Below are 16,293 nucleotides of genomic sequence, written 5' to 3'. Positions count from 1 at the left end.
GTGTGCCGTGAGTGTCACACGTTTGTCTGAGGGAAGGGAGGGAGTCATTGTGAGGTGAGTCACTCACATGGAGGCCAATTACGTGAGCTCGTCCTGAGACAGAAGCACTTATTCCAGCTAATTTTCCACTGTTAGTGGGGCAACTTGTGTAAGGTCATATAGTGAGGAAAAAAATGATCATAACAGTTAACGTATATACCAGACACAGTTTTAAGTGCCTTCCGTATATTTACTCATCGAATCCTCACAGCGGGCCTATGAAATAGATTCTGTTATAGTTCCCTTTGTGAAAACAGAATTTGAGTAGCACTAGAGGTAAGAAGGGAGAGAAATTCGTTCCTGTTGCAGAAGACTGGAGAATCCCCTGGCCTCTTTGCCTGGATTACTCTCTCTGTCCTTTACTTTTCAGATCAAAACCGCACTTCTTAGGATGCATGTCCTGATGCACTAGACCAGTTTGCGCTGTCCTGCAGGATGTCTTTACTGCATCCCACATGGCACATTTGCAATGGTGTATTTCATCCCAGACTTACCCTTCTTGACCACAGATTCCATGAAGGCAGGGACAAGTCGATCCCTCCGCCTCACAGTGATGGAAAAGGTGCTTGGTGCATAATTACACAGTCAGCGCTTGCCAAACTGAAGTGAGGGAGGGAGCTTTTGAGATGGAAGTTTTAGGACGATGCAGGATGATGACGCTTTGCCTTCCGGGCAGAGAATGGTTTTCTGTTCTGGAAAGCAGCAAATAAAATAACATATGTAATCTTAATTGTAAGATTAATTTCATCCAGAAGTGGGAAATCAGAAAATAGAGAGCAGAAATCGACATGAGTGCATAGGCTTTAAACCTGACAGCCTGGTGTTAAATCCTGGTGAGCTGTTTGCTCAGTGTCTCTGGTCTTGAATGCCATCATCTGTAAAATAAGGCAAAAGCAGCACTTTGCCCACCGAGCTATTGTAAAGATTACCCAAGACAATATATGCAGTGTTCTTAGCATATAGTAGGTGATCAATTAACATTAACTCTTAGTGTATTGGTCTTAATTGTTATTGAATAAGATTAGACTAGACCCATATGGGAGCGCCTGGGTGGCTCAGTCGGTTGAGCGTCGAACTTCGGCTCAGGTCACGATCTCACGGTCTGTGAGTTCGTGCCCTGCGTTGGGCTCTGTCCTGACAGCTGGGAGCCTGGAGTCTGCTTCAGATTCCGTGTCTCCCTCTCTCTCTGCCCGTCCCCCGCTCATCCTGTGTCTCTCTGTCTCTCTCTCTGTCAAAAATAAACATTAAAAAAAAAAAGATGAGACCCATATGTTGAGATGAAACTCTGGAGAAATTGAATACCTAACTATGGAATTTGTATATTATCATTTAGGTGATGAGTAGAGAGGAAAAAAAATTGGAAGGAATGCTATGGTTTAGTAAATCTCTGCTAGCCATTTGAAATATGAGCTAGAGAATCGATGGAATTTTTCTCCCGGGTGCAAAAAGATTCAGTATTTCTTCCCTGGGTTGTCATGAGCTTTACCACTGATCTCTGGATCACAGCAGTGGCTCTCAAACTAGAGTGGGCATCATGATCACCTAGAGGGCTTTCTGAACATGGGTTTCTGGGCCCCACCCCCAGGGTTTCTGATTCAGCAGGTCTGGGTTGGTTCCTGGGTTGCAGATGATACTGATGTTGTTGGTCTGGGGACCACACTAACCTTGGATTAGAATACTCCTCTCAATGGCCTAAGTACACCATCACCTCACTTGGTAGAAATGAAGCAAAAATGAATCCCCCTGAGTGAATCCTATAGGATATTGTGATGTGGGGGGAAAGGAGGTGATGTCTTTGGTTGAAAAAGTTTTAAAACTTTCCAATTAGAAAGAAAAGTAAAGCGAGATGGGGTCATATGTATATATTTTTCAAACTTCTTTGGCCATCGAACCCCTTTTTCTTGAACTTTCTCAAGAGAGGGGGTCCCTTAATACACAACCTTACAAAATCAATGCCTTACACCAGATTAAGAGGCAGTGACCCAGATTGTTTGGTGTGGTACCACAGGTATCCTTCCTGTCAGCAGATCCTCATCTTGAAGCTTGTCTTCTTGGAGTTGAGTTTCTCACACCTTCTGCTTAGGCAGATGCTAATGGCTTTGTATCCCAGCAGGTACCAGTCCTGCTGAGAGGTGGCATGAGTCCTAACCAGCAGCAGCCAAAGTAACAGCAGGAACGTATTCAGTTCCTGGTATAATTAGAGAATAAATTTACCCCATTAGGCTCGGGGACATTCCTAACCTTTAAAAGTAAGCTAAGACAAATACCTTCTGTACAGGTTATTTTGCTTTGCAGAGGGCTTTCACATCAATGATTTGATCTGATCTTTATACATAAATAACCTGTCAGGGATCTACAGCAATGATTAGTCTCCCACTTACAGGTAAGCAAACTAAGGCTCACAGAAATTAATGACTGGCCTGGCATTATGAAATAATATCCTTCTGCTGCCATTCTACGTAGGCATTGTCCTTTATTCTTGCCAAAGAATATTTACATGAATATTTTCACTGAATCTTCATGTACTCATCCGTTCGTTCCTTCCTTCAGCAGATGCTTAGTGTGTGCCTACCAGGTGGCAAGAACTATGCAAAGGGGAGTAGTGGAGCGGTCGACGAAACAAGGGGGACCTCACAGAAAGCTTGAAATCCAGCCCATAAAATAAAACTGGCAGAGGACCAGTCTCACGCCCGTACTTTACCTTAGGAATCAGAGGCTCAGGAAGGTTAAATGACATAAAATTATGAAATGCATAAAATAGCATAGCCATCAGGGACCCTAGCAACTAATTTATTCCTGTCATTTTATTAAAGAGTAAAATGAAACCAAGTCTCGGTCAGAGTAGTTGTATGAGTTTGGTATTGTTGGGTAGCACATACCGGAGGCTTAAAGCAATAGACGTTTACTGTGTCCCAGTGTCCTTGGGTCAGGAGTCTGGGCGTGGGATAGCTGGATTTCTGCCTGTGCTTCACAGGCAGGAATACAGCCGTGGAGGTTCTGGGGCAGAACCCGCTTCTAAGCTCATTCGGGTTGTTGGCGGAATTCGCTTCACGGTGGTTGGAGCACTGAGGTCACCATTTCCTCGATGGTTGCTGGCCAGGGTTTGCTCTTAGCTCCTGGAGTCCACTCTCCAGTTCCTGTACGCCGACCGCCTGCACCTTCAAGGGAGCAAAGGTGCGGTGAATCCTGCCAGAGAAAATATTCTGCTTGTAAAGGGGCACGTGTGGTTACATTAGGCACGCCTAGATTATCTGCGTATTTTTTAGGTCAGCTGTGCCAAGTTAACAGGCCACAATCACAGGAGGGATATTTTATCATTTTCACAGATCCTAGGGATTACTGCTGGGAATCTCGGGGGACGAGGGGACATGTTTAGAATTCTGCCTCGTACAGTAACATAGGTTGGTAGTAATGGAATAGGAAAGAGATATCCTGAGTTCTCTTTGGGGCTCACAGTATATAGAAGTTTCAATATCTAGGGGCGCCTGGGTGGCGCAGTCGGTTAAGCGTCCGACTTCAGCCAGGTCACGATCTCGCGGTCCGTGAGTTCGAGCCCCGCGTCGGGCTCTGGCTGATGGCTCGGAGCCTGGAGCCTGTTTCCGATTCTGTGTCTCCCTCTCTCTCTGCCCCTCGCCCGTTCATGCTCTGTCTCTCTCTGTCCCAAAAATAAATTTAAAAAACGTTGAAAAAAAAATTAAAAAAAAAGAAGTTTCAATATCTATTGCTATATAACAAGTTGACCCAAACCTTAAAGCACCAACCATCATATTATGCTCAGGACCTATGGGTCAGGTATCTGTGCCAGAATTATCTGAGTGATTCTTCTGTTCCATGTAGAGCTGACTTGAAATCCCTTGAATTGGTATTCAGCTGGCAGCTGGATTGGGCTGGAGGTTCCAAGAAAGCTTCACTCACGTGTGTCTGGTGCCTTGGAAGAGACAGCCAGAGGCTGGGCTCAGCTGCACACCTCTCCCTGCCCAGCGTTTCTCCATGTGACCACTCCAGTGGGGTGGTCAGACTGCTTGTAGGTGGTCTCAGAGCGCAGAGCTCCAAGAGGGAGTTTCCCAAAGCTGCAAGTCTCTTGAGATCAGAATCCGTACACTGGGCGAATTGCTTCTGCCTTCTTGTATTGGTCCAAAAAAAGTGGTCGACTCTTCCAGGTTCAAGGGAAGGAACGTAGATCTCCTGTCTCTGACACAGGTGGATCTGTGAGCCACCTGCCATGCATAGTGGGTTTTGTTTAGTTTTGCAGTGTAATATATTTTAGTCTAGAAAGAGTGCACTCTTCAGAGACCTTGTGAAGAAACATTTTGTAATACAAAATTGCCCTTTAGAACCTTTGTCAATCAAGATTGTTGTTTAGTGTGTTTATCTTAAGGTTTCCGCCCCTTGCTACGTGTTTCAACTTAGGTGCATTTTTTTTTCTTTTGCTGTTGTTTTGTTGTTTGTTTTGTTTTCTTGGAAGCCGGTTAAAGGGAGAGAATGTTCCATAATATGATTTCATTCTTCGCTGGGTAAATGTAGAGTGTGGGTATTTGACGTGGGAAGAGGACTCTGCCAAGTTACCGAGTATTCCAAGTATGTGTTCTAGAATCGGGGAAATAACTATAGGAAATCGTCGCTGGACCCACTGTAAGAAAGACCAAGCTAAAACTCTGTTGATTACCTGACTTCCATAAACACTTATTCTGCCTAGTGGACCACAGTGACATTTTTGTCTTTGGGAATTGGTATCAGTTCAGATCCAGTGTCCAGTAATCCTTGACAAGGGTGAGTATTTCCTCTTCCCCAGTGCGTAGTCACCCCAGGTAAAAGGCTACCTTTGGGAGAGGTCGGGGGAAGGTGAACAGTGTACGTTTCTGTCAAAGTATGGGGTTCTTCCTCAAGGGGATGATTCTGGCTCTGAGCTTCTAGGTACTACTTGTGTGACTTCAAACAAGTCACATAACCTCTCTGGACTCTGCTTCCCATGGACCAGGGCTTGTCTAAGCATCATTCAGCCCCAGGATTCTGAAAATCTGTCACTCTAAACCCACAGACAGCTCTCCCTGGAGCAAATTGCTATGTGGATAGTCCCTGACCTACTCATTTTTGTGTGTATGTGTATGTGTCTGGGGGAGGGGAGGGTAGCAATTTGGTGACAGAGACCTATTCTGAGTGTGTATTAAATTGTCCTATTAAAGAAGAGGTGCAAACCCACAAATAACCCCAGGCTGGCTCAGGGCAGTTCACTGTCAGTCAGAGAAGCGTACAAAGTGCTGTCCCAACGATGGGGCGACGAAATGTTTAGCTAAGGATATCTTTGGCGTTGCTTTTCTATTTATGGGGGTAAAAAAAAAAGCAGGCAGCCAGTGAGGCAGAACCCCACGGCAAGCCAGGGGTGTACCGCGTGGGTGAGGGGTGTGGAGATGTGTGCGGGCAGCTGGGTTTCGCCAGGAGTGATGTAGAGAGTTCCTTGTAACCAGCACTGCTGGGCGTCTCTCCAATCTCATCCCTGTTTGCCACTCTGAATTTGCAGCAAGTAGGGCAGTTTGACTCACTCCGCTGACGTAAGGCAAGAAAATAGACATCTTCAGACCCTTTCTGTTGTTTTTAGTTTAGTTGTTTTGTTTTGTTTCTTTCTTCCCTGGGGCTCACAAGTGGCTTCCTGTTCGGAATAGAATCTAGAGGCTCAGAGGACCGAGTCAGAAATAGAATGAAGTTGTCACAATATCCGTGGATAGCTCTTTCTTCTCCTCCAGGGCCAATTCCAATCCACCTCCCCACTTCCGCCCTCCAAGTTGGCCAGCAAGCTCACACACGGGTGAGTTATAATCCCAGCAATGTGACAGCCCGCTGGTGACGTGCAAAATAAGTCACGTCTCCTCCCGGAGCCTGGTTTTTCCTATCGTGAAAGTGAGATTCATGATACCCTCTTAACCCAGCCCACAACACAGAAAAGTTGTGACGCTCAAATTAGAGCCCCAAACAGGAGAGCTTTAGGGGCGCCTGGGTGGCTCAGTCGGTTAAGCGTCGACTCTTGATTTCAGCTGCGGTCATGACCTCAGGGTTCGTGAGATCGAGACCCGTGTGGGTCTGCACCCTGAGTGAGGAGCCTGATTAGGAGTCTCTCTAAATAAAATGAAATAAAAATGTAAAGTACGGCTGCCTTAATAGCATAATTCTGGATGTTTTAAAGGAATTTTTTTTGAAATAAATGTTTTATTGAGGTATTGAAGACACAGAGAAAGAGAAGGTATCACAGATGTACAGCAAGATGACTTTTCACAAGATGAGTTCACACGTGTACCCAGCAGCACCCAGATACAAATTAGGGCATTATCAACACTGCAGAACCCGCCCGCGTCCTCTCCTGGACACTGCCAGCCAGCTCTCTGGGGGAACCACTTCTCATCGCTACACTCACCGCAGCTTGGTTTTGCCCCTTTCCACACCCAGTATCTACCTTTAGTAGGTACTTTCCGGTTTTCAAATTCGCTGAACCACTTTTCTCTTCTGCCACTAGCATCGGAGAGTGTCACTTGGGGCACATCCTTTTGCTCAGGCTTGGTGGTCCCCATCTTTTGTATTTGTATTCTTTATTTGATTTTAGCCATCTGGCTGAAGAGGTATGTATTTCATTGCAGCTTTTTTTTTTTTTTCCTGCGCCTAGAGTGGAGAGCCCGATGTGGGGCTCCAACTCACAAACCGTGAGATCATGACCTGAGCCCAATCAGACGCTTAACTGACTGAGCCACCCAGGCGCCCCTCTCATTGTAGTTTTAATTGGCATTGTCCTGATGACTAATGAAGTGGAATTGTGTGTACTTATTGGTCTTCTGAATATCCTTTACTATGAAATGCTTGTTCCTATCATTTGTCTTATTTTCCCTATTGGTTATCAGATTTCTTCTTACTGCTATATAGCTTCTTTCTTTCTTTCTTTCTTTCTCTCTCTCTCTCTCTTTCTTTCTTTTCTTCTTTCTTTCTTTCTTTCTTTCTTTCTTTCTTCTCTCTCTTTCTTTCTTCCTTGGGCAAATCACATTCATTATACAGTGGGTGCATTGTCCAGAAAAATAAAAATTGTGATAATTGCATCTACTCTGATTGAAAGAGACCCAGGAAGGAAGGGCAGACCCTAGACAGCATAAAGTGCCTTAGACTAACCCAGCATCCGGCCAGTCTAGGAGTTACCTGTATATTATAAATACAATCTTTGATTGGCTAGAGGTATTGCAAATGCACTCTCTGACTGAGGGTTGTCTTTTTATTCTTTGAATGATATCTTTTGATGGGTATATTTGATGGTAATATAGCCCCCCCCCATTAATCATTTTTTCCTTTATGGTGAGCTGTTTTAAGCGATCTGTGTCTCCGCCAATATCACAATAATGCTTCCCTATGTCTTCTTCTAAAAGCCATTCTGTGGATGTTGGTAGTATTGTTACTATTATTTTACTTTTCCGCTTTAGATCTGTCCTTCATCTCTTTATGTTTGCGGATGCGTAAGAGATTGTCAGAAAGATGTTCTGTTGTTGTTGCTGTTTTTATATCAGTATTCAGCTGACCCAGTGACATTTATTGAATTCTGACCCTGGGTTTATAATCTGTAACTACTTACTTCAAAGGGACCGTTTTCTGTGTGAGCCAGACGGACACAATAGTTTGTTTTCATGAGAGACACTGTGCACCTACAATATGTCGGAAGCTTTATATATAGTAGCTTACCTGGTTCTCAAATGTACTATGTTATTACTCCATTCTGTAGCTGAGAAAACGGAAGCTTTGGAAGGACAAGCAATTAGCTGAAGGTTAAATAATGAGTAGCGGAGCTATGATTCAATACCCAATCTTTTTCTGACTCCAAAGCCGATGTCTTGCTCTCTCTTCAAACATCATGGTGACAGCATTCATTAAGACTGTGGAGGGTGAGTAACCAGAGAGACTAGGGTACTAAGCTACAATCAACTAGTAACTGAGAGCGATATTTTTACCCAGAGCATTTATAAACCGCAGCCGGTTGTTTCTTGCCCTCAGTAACAATAAGGGCGAATGGTTAGTCATCACTTCCTTTCACTGCAAACCTCCCAGGCGTATCTGATCCTGGTTCTGAAGTCATGGTACGTGTCACCTTCCCCGTTTGACAGACAAGGAAAGGGAGAATCCACGAGGTGAGGGGACTTATCCAAGGTCACATAGCAAGGTCAAGTATCCAAGGGCAAATAGTGGTAGAACAGGGTCCAGGATGTGTTTTAACCAGCTGGCTCGCGCACCTGTGATCACTCCCCCCCACTGCACCCCTCGTTGACATAGATGACCCTTAGTGTACTTCATGACTGTACGGAAGCCCGTTAGCCCCGATTATTACAAAAGATTGTACTTTCTAGCCTTGGGGTCTTAGTCGCTCATTCCTGTGCCTGGCTACTGCCAGGAACAATAAACCGCTCTTGCAGCCCTGCCCCCGGGAACTGCTTGTGCCTTCAGCCTTTCCGTCACCCCCAGAGAGGCTCCCGGGTCCCTCCTTCACTTGTCTCCAGCACATCCATGCCCCAAAGCAAAATGCCGAGTTTGAGTATGCAGCTGATGTTGTCTGTCACCTCCTTCCAGACACAGATCTGTGTAATTGCAAAAATTGTTTCACAATCCTCCCCAATTAAGCTCCTGACAACCTAATTTTAAAGACTCTAGTGGATTTCTACATGGCTGTTCTCCCCATTCCTCCTTCTAACCTCTACCTCTGTCCTCTGCAAATAAGACCGATCACTTATTCCACGATGCCAGACTAGAAGGCATCTTTGCTGCGGCAACGGACTACAAAACTCTTCTTTTGGTCTTTCCTTCCTTATTGCTGTGAGCCATTCAATGAGGCTCTGACGTCATTTCAAAAACCGAGACAAGCAGGGAACACAGGTTTTTAAGGCAACGACAGAAAGTCAGAGAGGGGAATGAAGGATTAAAAGCCAAATATTTTTCTGGGGGAAATGAGGCACACAGAGTCAGTCTGATGGCCAGTTATGATTCACACTAGCACGTCCAGAGGCCAAGGCTTCCTCCACTTGAGCCCCGAACATTCTGACACCATTGACATATTCATTGTTATCAGCACGTTGCCTTTAACAGGCACACGCACGCAAGTGCACACACGCACAGTCATGTGCAGCACAACCAAAAAAAAAAAAAAAGGCAAAAAAACAAAAACAGTGCATCATCAGAAGCCTAGAAACAACTGTTTTGCCTTCCCGGTCTAGAGTACGATCTACAGAGTATACATTTTGTGGCGTATCACTGAATTACTCAGACACCCATTACAATGTCAAAGAAATGCCAAGGAAGAAGCACAGGGCATAAATAAAAGAATAATTCAGAGCTCCAATTTCATTTTTTTTTTCATTTCCTCTCCACTTTTAAATAAACACTCCTGGTAGGCAAACGGGAATTATGGATTATAGTTTTCTATTTTAGCCTAGATCTGTTTCTCCCCCCTCTCTCCTTGGCACTCAGTTTGTGTGATCTTCCCTAAAATGCCACTGGCCTGGCACTGCATTCCTGTCTTAGGCAAAACCTCCAATTAAAATCAGCGGGGAGTTTGCTTGAATTAGGAATCCCAGCCTGGGCTCCCCACCCGGGTGGTTCTGAAAGGGAGATGTGTGTCTTTGAAGCCAGTGATGGGAAGCCCTGGGTGGCATAGCCTCTGTCCTCCAAATGACGAGCGACTCCAGCTGTGTCACTGGGAGACCTGTCAGGTCGCCAGAAAATCCTGGCTGAGGCAAAGACAGGGGCCTGCAGGGGAGCATGGCCTGGAGCCTAGCTTCTCCTCGGGTCTGGGTTGTCAAGAGTAAGGAAAGCACAGCGGGGACTGGAGGGGAACACTGGGTTTGGATCCAGAAATCCTGAACTCTGGTCTGCTACATCCATGCTGTGTGACCATGGGAAAGTCACCGTCCCTCTCTGGCCTTCGGCGTCCTCTCAGTAGAAGGAAAAATCACAAAGGAGTCCTAACTCAGGGGGTTGACGTGAGGATAGAGGGATAACAGCCACAATGTAGCAAGCACTCAGGGGACACTGATCCTTCGCTTCACCTAAGCAGCAAAGCCTCAGCGTTCAGGTCTACACGTGAGGGGGATGGGCTGAACATTTCCCAGTCTTCTTCTCGGAGGTTTTCTGCTTCTGTGGCCCAAGCTGCTGCACGTGGCCCTCGGAGGGAGCCCACCAATCAGGCGCCAAGGTTTTCGGGCTTTAAAAATAAAAATGCAGGCTTCTGCCCTCACCTCCTTCCTCCTCTCCTCCCTCCTCTCCCGGTCAGATGAATTGAAATCCCTTCCAACAGAAAGATGCTGATTTGGACGTATTGGAGTTCATCTTTGGCCGCCAGCGGAAGATGCTCCGGATCCCCAGGGACAGAAAAGCCTTTTAAAACTTGGTCCCCGTTGCCTCACGCTGACTGCCTTGCGGTGGGGCTGTGTCGGCCCTTTGTGAGACCCTCCCCTCTGGAACCGGCCTATTAAGCCACTCCTCTGTTGCCAGGGTTGAGGCAGGCTGTCACCAGCTAGCCTGGGAAATGGTATTTATAGATCACAGTCCCTCCTACCCCTGGTCCCCAGACTCTCCCCTCGAGCACTTGTCGGTGAGCTCCAATTATCTGTGAATGGAGGAGAGGGATCCTGGCAGGTCCAGAGGAAACGGGGAATGTGATAATAGGCCCTTCACACACTCAAACTTGCAGTATTTTTCCATGATTTCAATCTATTTCTCTTCTCGTGGCCTGTTTCCTCCTTCTCCTTGCCTCACCGTCATAATGTTACATTCTAGTACGCAGCACCAAGCGTGGTGCCTCTGGGGTTAGAGAGCGTGGAGTGTGAACCCGGAGTAGCTCTGGGTCTCAGACGGGCGTCTCGCTCCTCCAGGGCTCAGTATCTCCATCTGTGACTCAGTCAGATGGCGTGTGTGAGCCTGCAGCCCAGTGCCTGGTATACAGTGAGTGCTCAATGGTTGTAAGCCGCCGATCCCCGTGGCTGGTTCGGGGTGCCACGCGCAGTGGAGCATTGCCAAATTTCTGAATACCACTCACTCATCGCTGCCCAGAGCATTGGTTGCTGATGGTGTAGGAGATGGGCCTTGACCGAGGCAGAGTCCTCATTGTGGGAAGCTGCTTGGGTCCGGCACAAACACACAAAACCCTGGAATGAGCTCATTCTGGTTTTGCTCTTCCCCACGGAAGGAGGTCCTGGAAAGCAAAAGAAAAGTTGGCCGAGCTGGGAAGTCAGGGTTGTCACCAGTAACATTGCGTCCCGTCTGCGACACCCGGCCTCCGCTTCCCAGAAAGGGCCGAATCGCCCTCTGAAGGCCCATCCGGCGTCCGTGTTCCCTGAGCCTTTGGGTGCTGACACATGAAGGCCTGGCCGAGCGGCTTCATTTCTGTCCTCCCCTCTCTGATTTTGTCCCCTCGCGGTGGCCCTCTCCAGTGCCCTGCTCCCACGTTGTCTCGTCCTCTCCTCTAGGTCGGCCTCCCCCCGTCTCCCCCAAGGTCTCCAGCATGGAGACCAGCTCTTCTCTTGCCAGCCTTCCCCGTGCTCCACCTCCCTCCTCCGCGTTCTCTTTCCTCCTGCCCTGGGCCTCGCGCTCCCTGCCCCCCCCCCCCCCGCACGCACGCGGCCCCGCTTTAAGTCCTCTGGCTGTATCATTAATGCCTTCTTTGATACGGCCCACAACCTCATGATTATTCTGAGGTCAGGAGATGCAGGTGCCAGGCAGCTCACTGATGCGCCTCAGAGGGCCTCTGTCCCCAATCCCTCCTGCTCGACAGGGCTGGAATCCTAATTCGCCGCTAGCCCCTTCGCTCTTTGCAGCATCACCAGGGACTTTCATCTTTTTATTTCCCCCACCGAGGATTCTGAGGGCTCAGCCACAATGAGGCATTGATTCAAGGGGTGAGGGCTGCGGGGCTGACAAAGGGTCCCAATGATGGGACACGAGAAAGGGGGCGCTCTGCGGGGTTATAGAATGCCTTGCAGATGGGAACAGAGGAGCTCTAAATGGGGTACTGTCCTGTCACTTGGAGAGGGAGTGACAGGGGCAAGTGTGGGCCATTTGAAAGAGGCATTTTGGAATGACGCTCTCGTCAGATGGAACCGTGCAATCAGAGACGTGTGGCGGGCCCCTGCAGCTCACAAAAATATCAGATGACTCATAGCCAATATTCAGTCAATGTTCTGGTTTGGGAGGTGGGAGCCGCAAAGCTCATTATCATTCCAGCTCCGTTTCCTGAAGGCTGGGCCTGCTGCTGTTCTCCAGGCTGTAATAGGATTGGTCTCGTGAAGCAGACACTGGGGAGGGCTGGAGCCGTGTGGGTGGACGGGATCGGAAACTAATACCGCAGTCCAGAGGGGAGAAGAGAAGTTGGGGTTTGCTTTTTGGTTTTTTAATGGAGAATACGAGAAAAATACTGATTTTGTGCGTTCATTCATTCAGCGAACACTCATCCCGCAAACCTTTGGGGCGCCGAGCTCGGGGGTGAGATGCTCAGGGAAGGACAGATCTCCCCTCTGAAGCCCTCAAGCCTGGAGGGGAAACTGACAGGGGAAGCGGGGGTCTCCAGTACGGTCTTTTGAATGTGGCCAGGGAGGTTTTATTGCCAGGGCTGGGTGGCTCTGTGGATGTAAAAGGCAGAGCGGCTTTGAGGAGCGCACTAATTATTCCTCCATTTTCTCTCGGCCGATAAGCAACTTGCTTCAAGCAGAGCATTCTGGGAAGCCGTTTCAACACTATCCATTTTCAAATGTCCCACAGAACAAAATGGCTCCCCTCAGACTCCAGAGAGATAGTGAAATCCCTGAGAGTGTCTCAATACCTTCAAAGAAATAGCTTATTCTCTGGGAGAAGAGTGCTTACTGTTATTACCTGTTTCAATAATTGATCTATGCCAGACTCTGTGCTAAATGCTTTAACCATATTATCTCCCTCAATCCTCTCACCCGTTGCCTAAGATGGGCTTTATGATTCTCATTTTAGATATGGATACTGGGGCTTAGAGACACAAAGTGACTTGTTCCTGGTTACAGAACTGAGTTTGGAACTCAGCTCCTCTTGGGCCAACACACATGCTTTGTCAACATCGGGTTCTACTCTCTCCCTCGTGGCTCTTGGGCTCAGCGACCACGGCGGCACAGTGGAAGTGAGACAGTTGATGGATTGCTGACATTTCCTTGCACAGGCAGTCTGATGCAAGAGGGCTTCTCTTTCCGGTTTCCTAAAATGGGGGGCATGAGCCACTGCCACCACCGTCATTGTCACCATCCGCATGACCACAGCACACTGCAACCTTAAGAAAGGCTTTCTTTTTTTTTTTTTTTTTAATTTTTTTTTTCAACGTTTATTTATTTTTGGGACAGAGAGAGACAGAGCATGAACGGGGGAGGGGCAGAGAGAGAGGGAGACACAGAATCGGAAACAGGCTCCAGGCTCTGAGCCATCAGCCCAGAGCCCGACGCGGGGCTCGAACTCCCGGACCGCGAGATCGTGACCTGGCTGAAGTCGGACGCTTAACCGACTGTGCCACCCAGGCGCCCCAAGAAAGGCTTTCTTGACTCTTGCTTGACATATATTTTAAAAACCAATAGCTATGAGCCAGGAGACTTCTCCGCTCACTCGCTCTATGACATTGAGTCCATCATTTCGACCGCTGAGCTTCTCTCTGGCGTGTCTCTAAAATGGAGCCGAGAGTCCCTTTGCAAGAATAAGAAGAACTAACTTTTATCGAGTCCTCGATACCTAGCAGGTTTGGGGATAAGCCTTCACATCAAAATTCAGGTAATCCTCAGCACAGCCCCGTGTGGTGGTGACGATTAGGAAGGTAGAGGAAACTGCCCGGCACCGGGAAAGTGGAGGAGCCAGGATTTTCATCAATCTCCCAACTGGCCTCACATCCCAAGCTATTTTCAGGGTGTTGTTGTGAGGTTCAAGTGAGAAAATGGGAGTGAGTGTGCCCTGTTCAGGGTAAAAAGTGCCAGGCACAGGTAAGGGATTATTCGTTGCACGGAAGACAGCGGGAAATTACTGCAGAAATGAGGAAAGACGAGAGGCTACCAAGCTGACTGCCTTCCGTATTTCTCCTCATTCTTCTGCTGCTTCCTATCTGATCTAGTATCTGTCTCCATTGGAATGTTTCAGTGGCGGGAACCCCAGGGACAGGGCATGGGTAGCGTTTCAAAAGCATCGAGGGGCTGTGGGGAGGGGGACCTAGAGGTACATGTTGTGACGGGAGTTCCACTGACTTGAGAATTTGGAGCTTGGGGAAAAAAATGGGGCAAATAACATCTTTCTTACATGTGAGGATCACGTAAGATCACCAGGGTGGACACACCAGACGATCTCTAGGACAATATAAAATATAATTTGTTTTTGGTTGAAGTTGAAGTCGTTGGCCATTATGTAACCTCCTGGGAGGAATCTGGGAAGAAGGTTGAAACAGGAGAGTCAGGTGAAATGTACTAGCCTCTAAGTGCTCCCCTGTTTGCTGATTTTTAAAATCTGTGGTCATCTGGCAGGGGTGTTGGAGTTCAGACACTAGTTTCTTGGGTCAAACTCCTTTGGGGCTACAGGGCAATGGAATCCTGGAGCTGGAAGGACCCCAAAGCACACTTACTCCAGCCCCTTCACCTCACAGATGAGGACACTGACCATTGGAGGGGTGCAGTGTTATTCAGCGGGTCGGTGGCATCACAAGGGCCTCCAGTGTGTATTCAGAGCCCTTCTTACCATAACCGTCCTACCCCGTCCCTTCATCTTTTGCGCACCTGCACTTTGCCTACTCAGTTGGGTCACCGTGACCAGCCCGCCCCCTGGTGGCTAATGATCTCCGTTTTCCTTCCGCCCACCTCCCCCTCCCCCTCCCCCCCCCCAGGACAATTCAGCAATGGCTTGCAAGGGTCCAGTCGCTCCTCTACTGCAATGAGAACGGGTTTTGGGGAACCTTCCTGGAGAGCCAGAGGAGCTGCGTGTGCCACGGTAGCACCACGCTGTGCCAGCGCCCCATCCCCTGCATCATAGGAGGGAACAACAGCTGCGCCATGTGTAGCCTGGCCAACATCTCCCTGTGCGGCTCCTGCAACAAGGGCTACAAGCTGTACCGGGGCCGCTGCGAACCGCAGAACGTGGACTCGGAGCGCAGCGAGCAGTTCATCAGCTTCGAGACCGACCTGGATTTCCAGGACCTGGAGCTGAAGTACCTGCTGCAGAAGATGGACTCGCGCCTCTACGTGCACACCACCTTCATCAGCAACGAGATCCGCCTCGACACCTTCTTCGATCCCCGGTGGCGCAAGCGCCTGTCCCTCACGCTCAAGAGCAACAAGAACCGCATGGACTTCATCCACATGGTGATCGGCATGTCCATGCGCATCTGCCAGATGCGCAACAGCAGCCTGGACCCCATGTTCTTTGTCTACGTCAACCCCTTCAGCGGGAGCCACTCGGAGGGCTGGAACATGCCCTTCGGGGAATTTGGCTACCCGCGCTGGGAGAAGATTCGCCTCCAAAACAGCCAGTGCTACAACTGGACTCTCTTGCTGGGCAATCGGTGGAAAACGTTTTTCGAGACGGTCCACATCTACCTACGTAGTCGGACTCGGCTACCTACCCTACTGCGTAATGAGACCGGCCAGGGCCCGGTGGACCTGTCCGACCCCTCCAAGAGGCAGTTCTACATCAAGATCTCCGACGTGCAGGTGTTCGGGTACAGCCTGCGCTTCAACGCCGACCTCCTTCGCAGCGCCGTGCAACAGGTCAACCAGTCCTACACGCAAGGCGGCCAGTTCTATTCTTCTTCGTCCGTGATGCTCCTCTTGTTGGATATTCGGGACCGAATCAACCGCCTGGCCCCTCCTGTGGCCCCGGGGAAACCCCAGCTGGACTTGTTCTCCTGTATGCTCAAGCACCGCCTGAAACTGACCAACAGCGAGATCATCAGGGTGAACCACGCCTTGGACCTCTACAACACCGAGATCCTCAAACAGTCGGACCAGATGACGGCCAAACTCTGTTAACCTGGGGACTCCTTGCCACGGGCTTTCCCTTTTGTTGTACACACATAACAGAACAAAGCAAAGCAAAGCAACACAAACAACAATTTGTAAAATGTAATTCATAATTCAAAGAAAAGGAGGAAGAGTCTGCATTCGTTGGAAACTAAAACGTTCTAGCAACTGTATAAAACCGTTGGGCATGTTTGTTATTTCTATACTCTGTCATGAAGAAGGGTCTCAGCCTTTGGAGGAGCTT

At 48.4% G+C, this 16,293-nt stretch overlaps 1 protein-coding gene across 1 annotated transcript in view; it reads left to right on the top strand.

Annotated features, from left to right (window-relative positions):
• The window catches only part of BRINP1 (BMP/retinoic acid inducible neural specific 1), a 126,359-nt gene extending 110,301 nt beyond the window's left edge, over nucleotides 1-16,058 (top strand). Inside the window, exon 7 of the mRNA XM_047099694.1 lies at nucleotides 14,918-16,058. Within this exon, the coding sequence (XP_046955650.1) occupies nucleotides 14,918-16,058 (1,141 nt within the window). The remainder of the gene's footprint in view (nucleotides 1-14,917) is intronic.
• The last annotated feature ends 235 nt before the right edge of the window (nucleotides 16,059-16,293 follow it).

Source organism: Lynx rufus, unplaced genomic scaffold, assembly GCF_022079265.1.
Source record: "Lynx rufus isolate CCGP_SWC_20201006 ecotype Redwood Valley unplaced genomic scaffold, mLynRuf1.p SCAF_10, whole genome shotgun sequence".
Lineage (NCBI taxonomy): Eukaryota > Metazoa > Chordata > Mammalia > Carnivora > Felidae > Lynx > Lynx rufus.
Note: the sequence above shows the minus strand (reverse complement) of the source record. Positions and strands in the feature narration are given on the sequence as shown.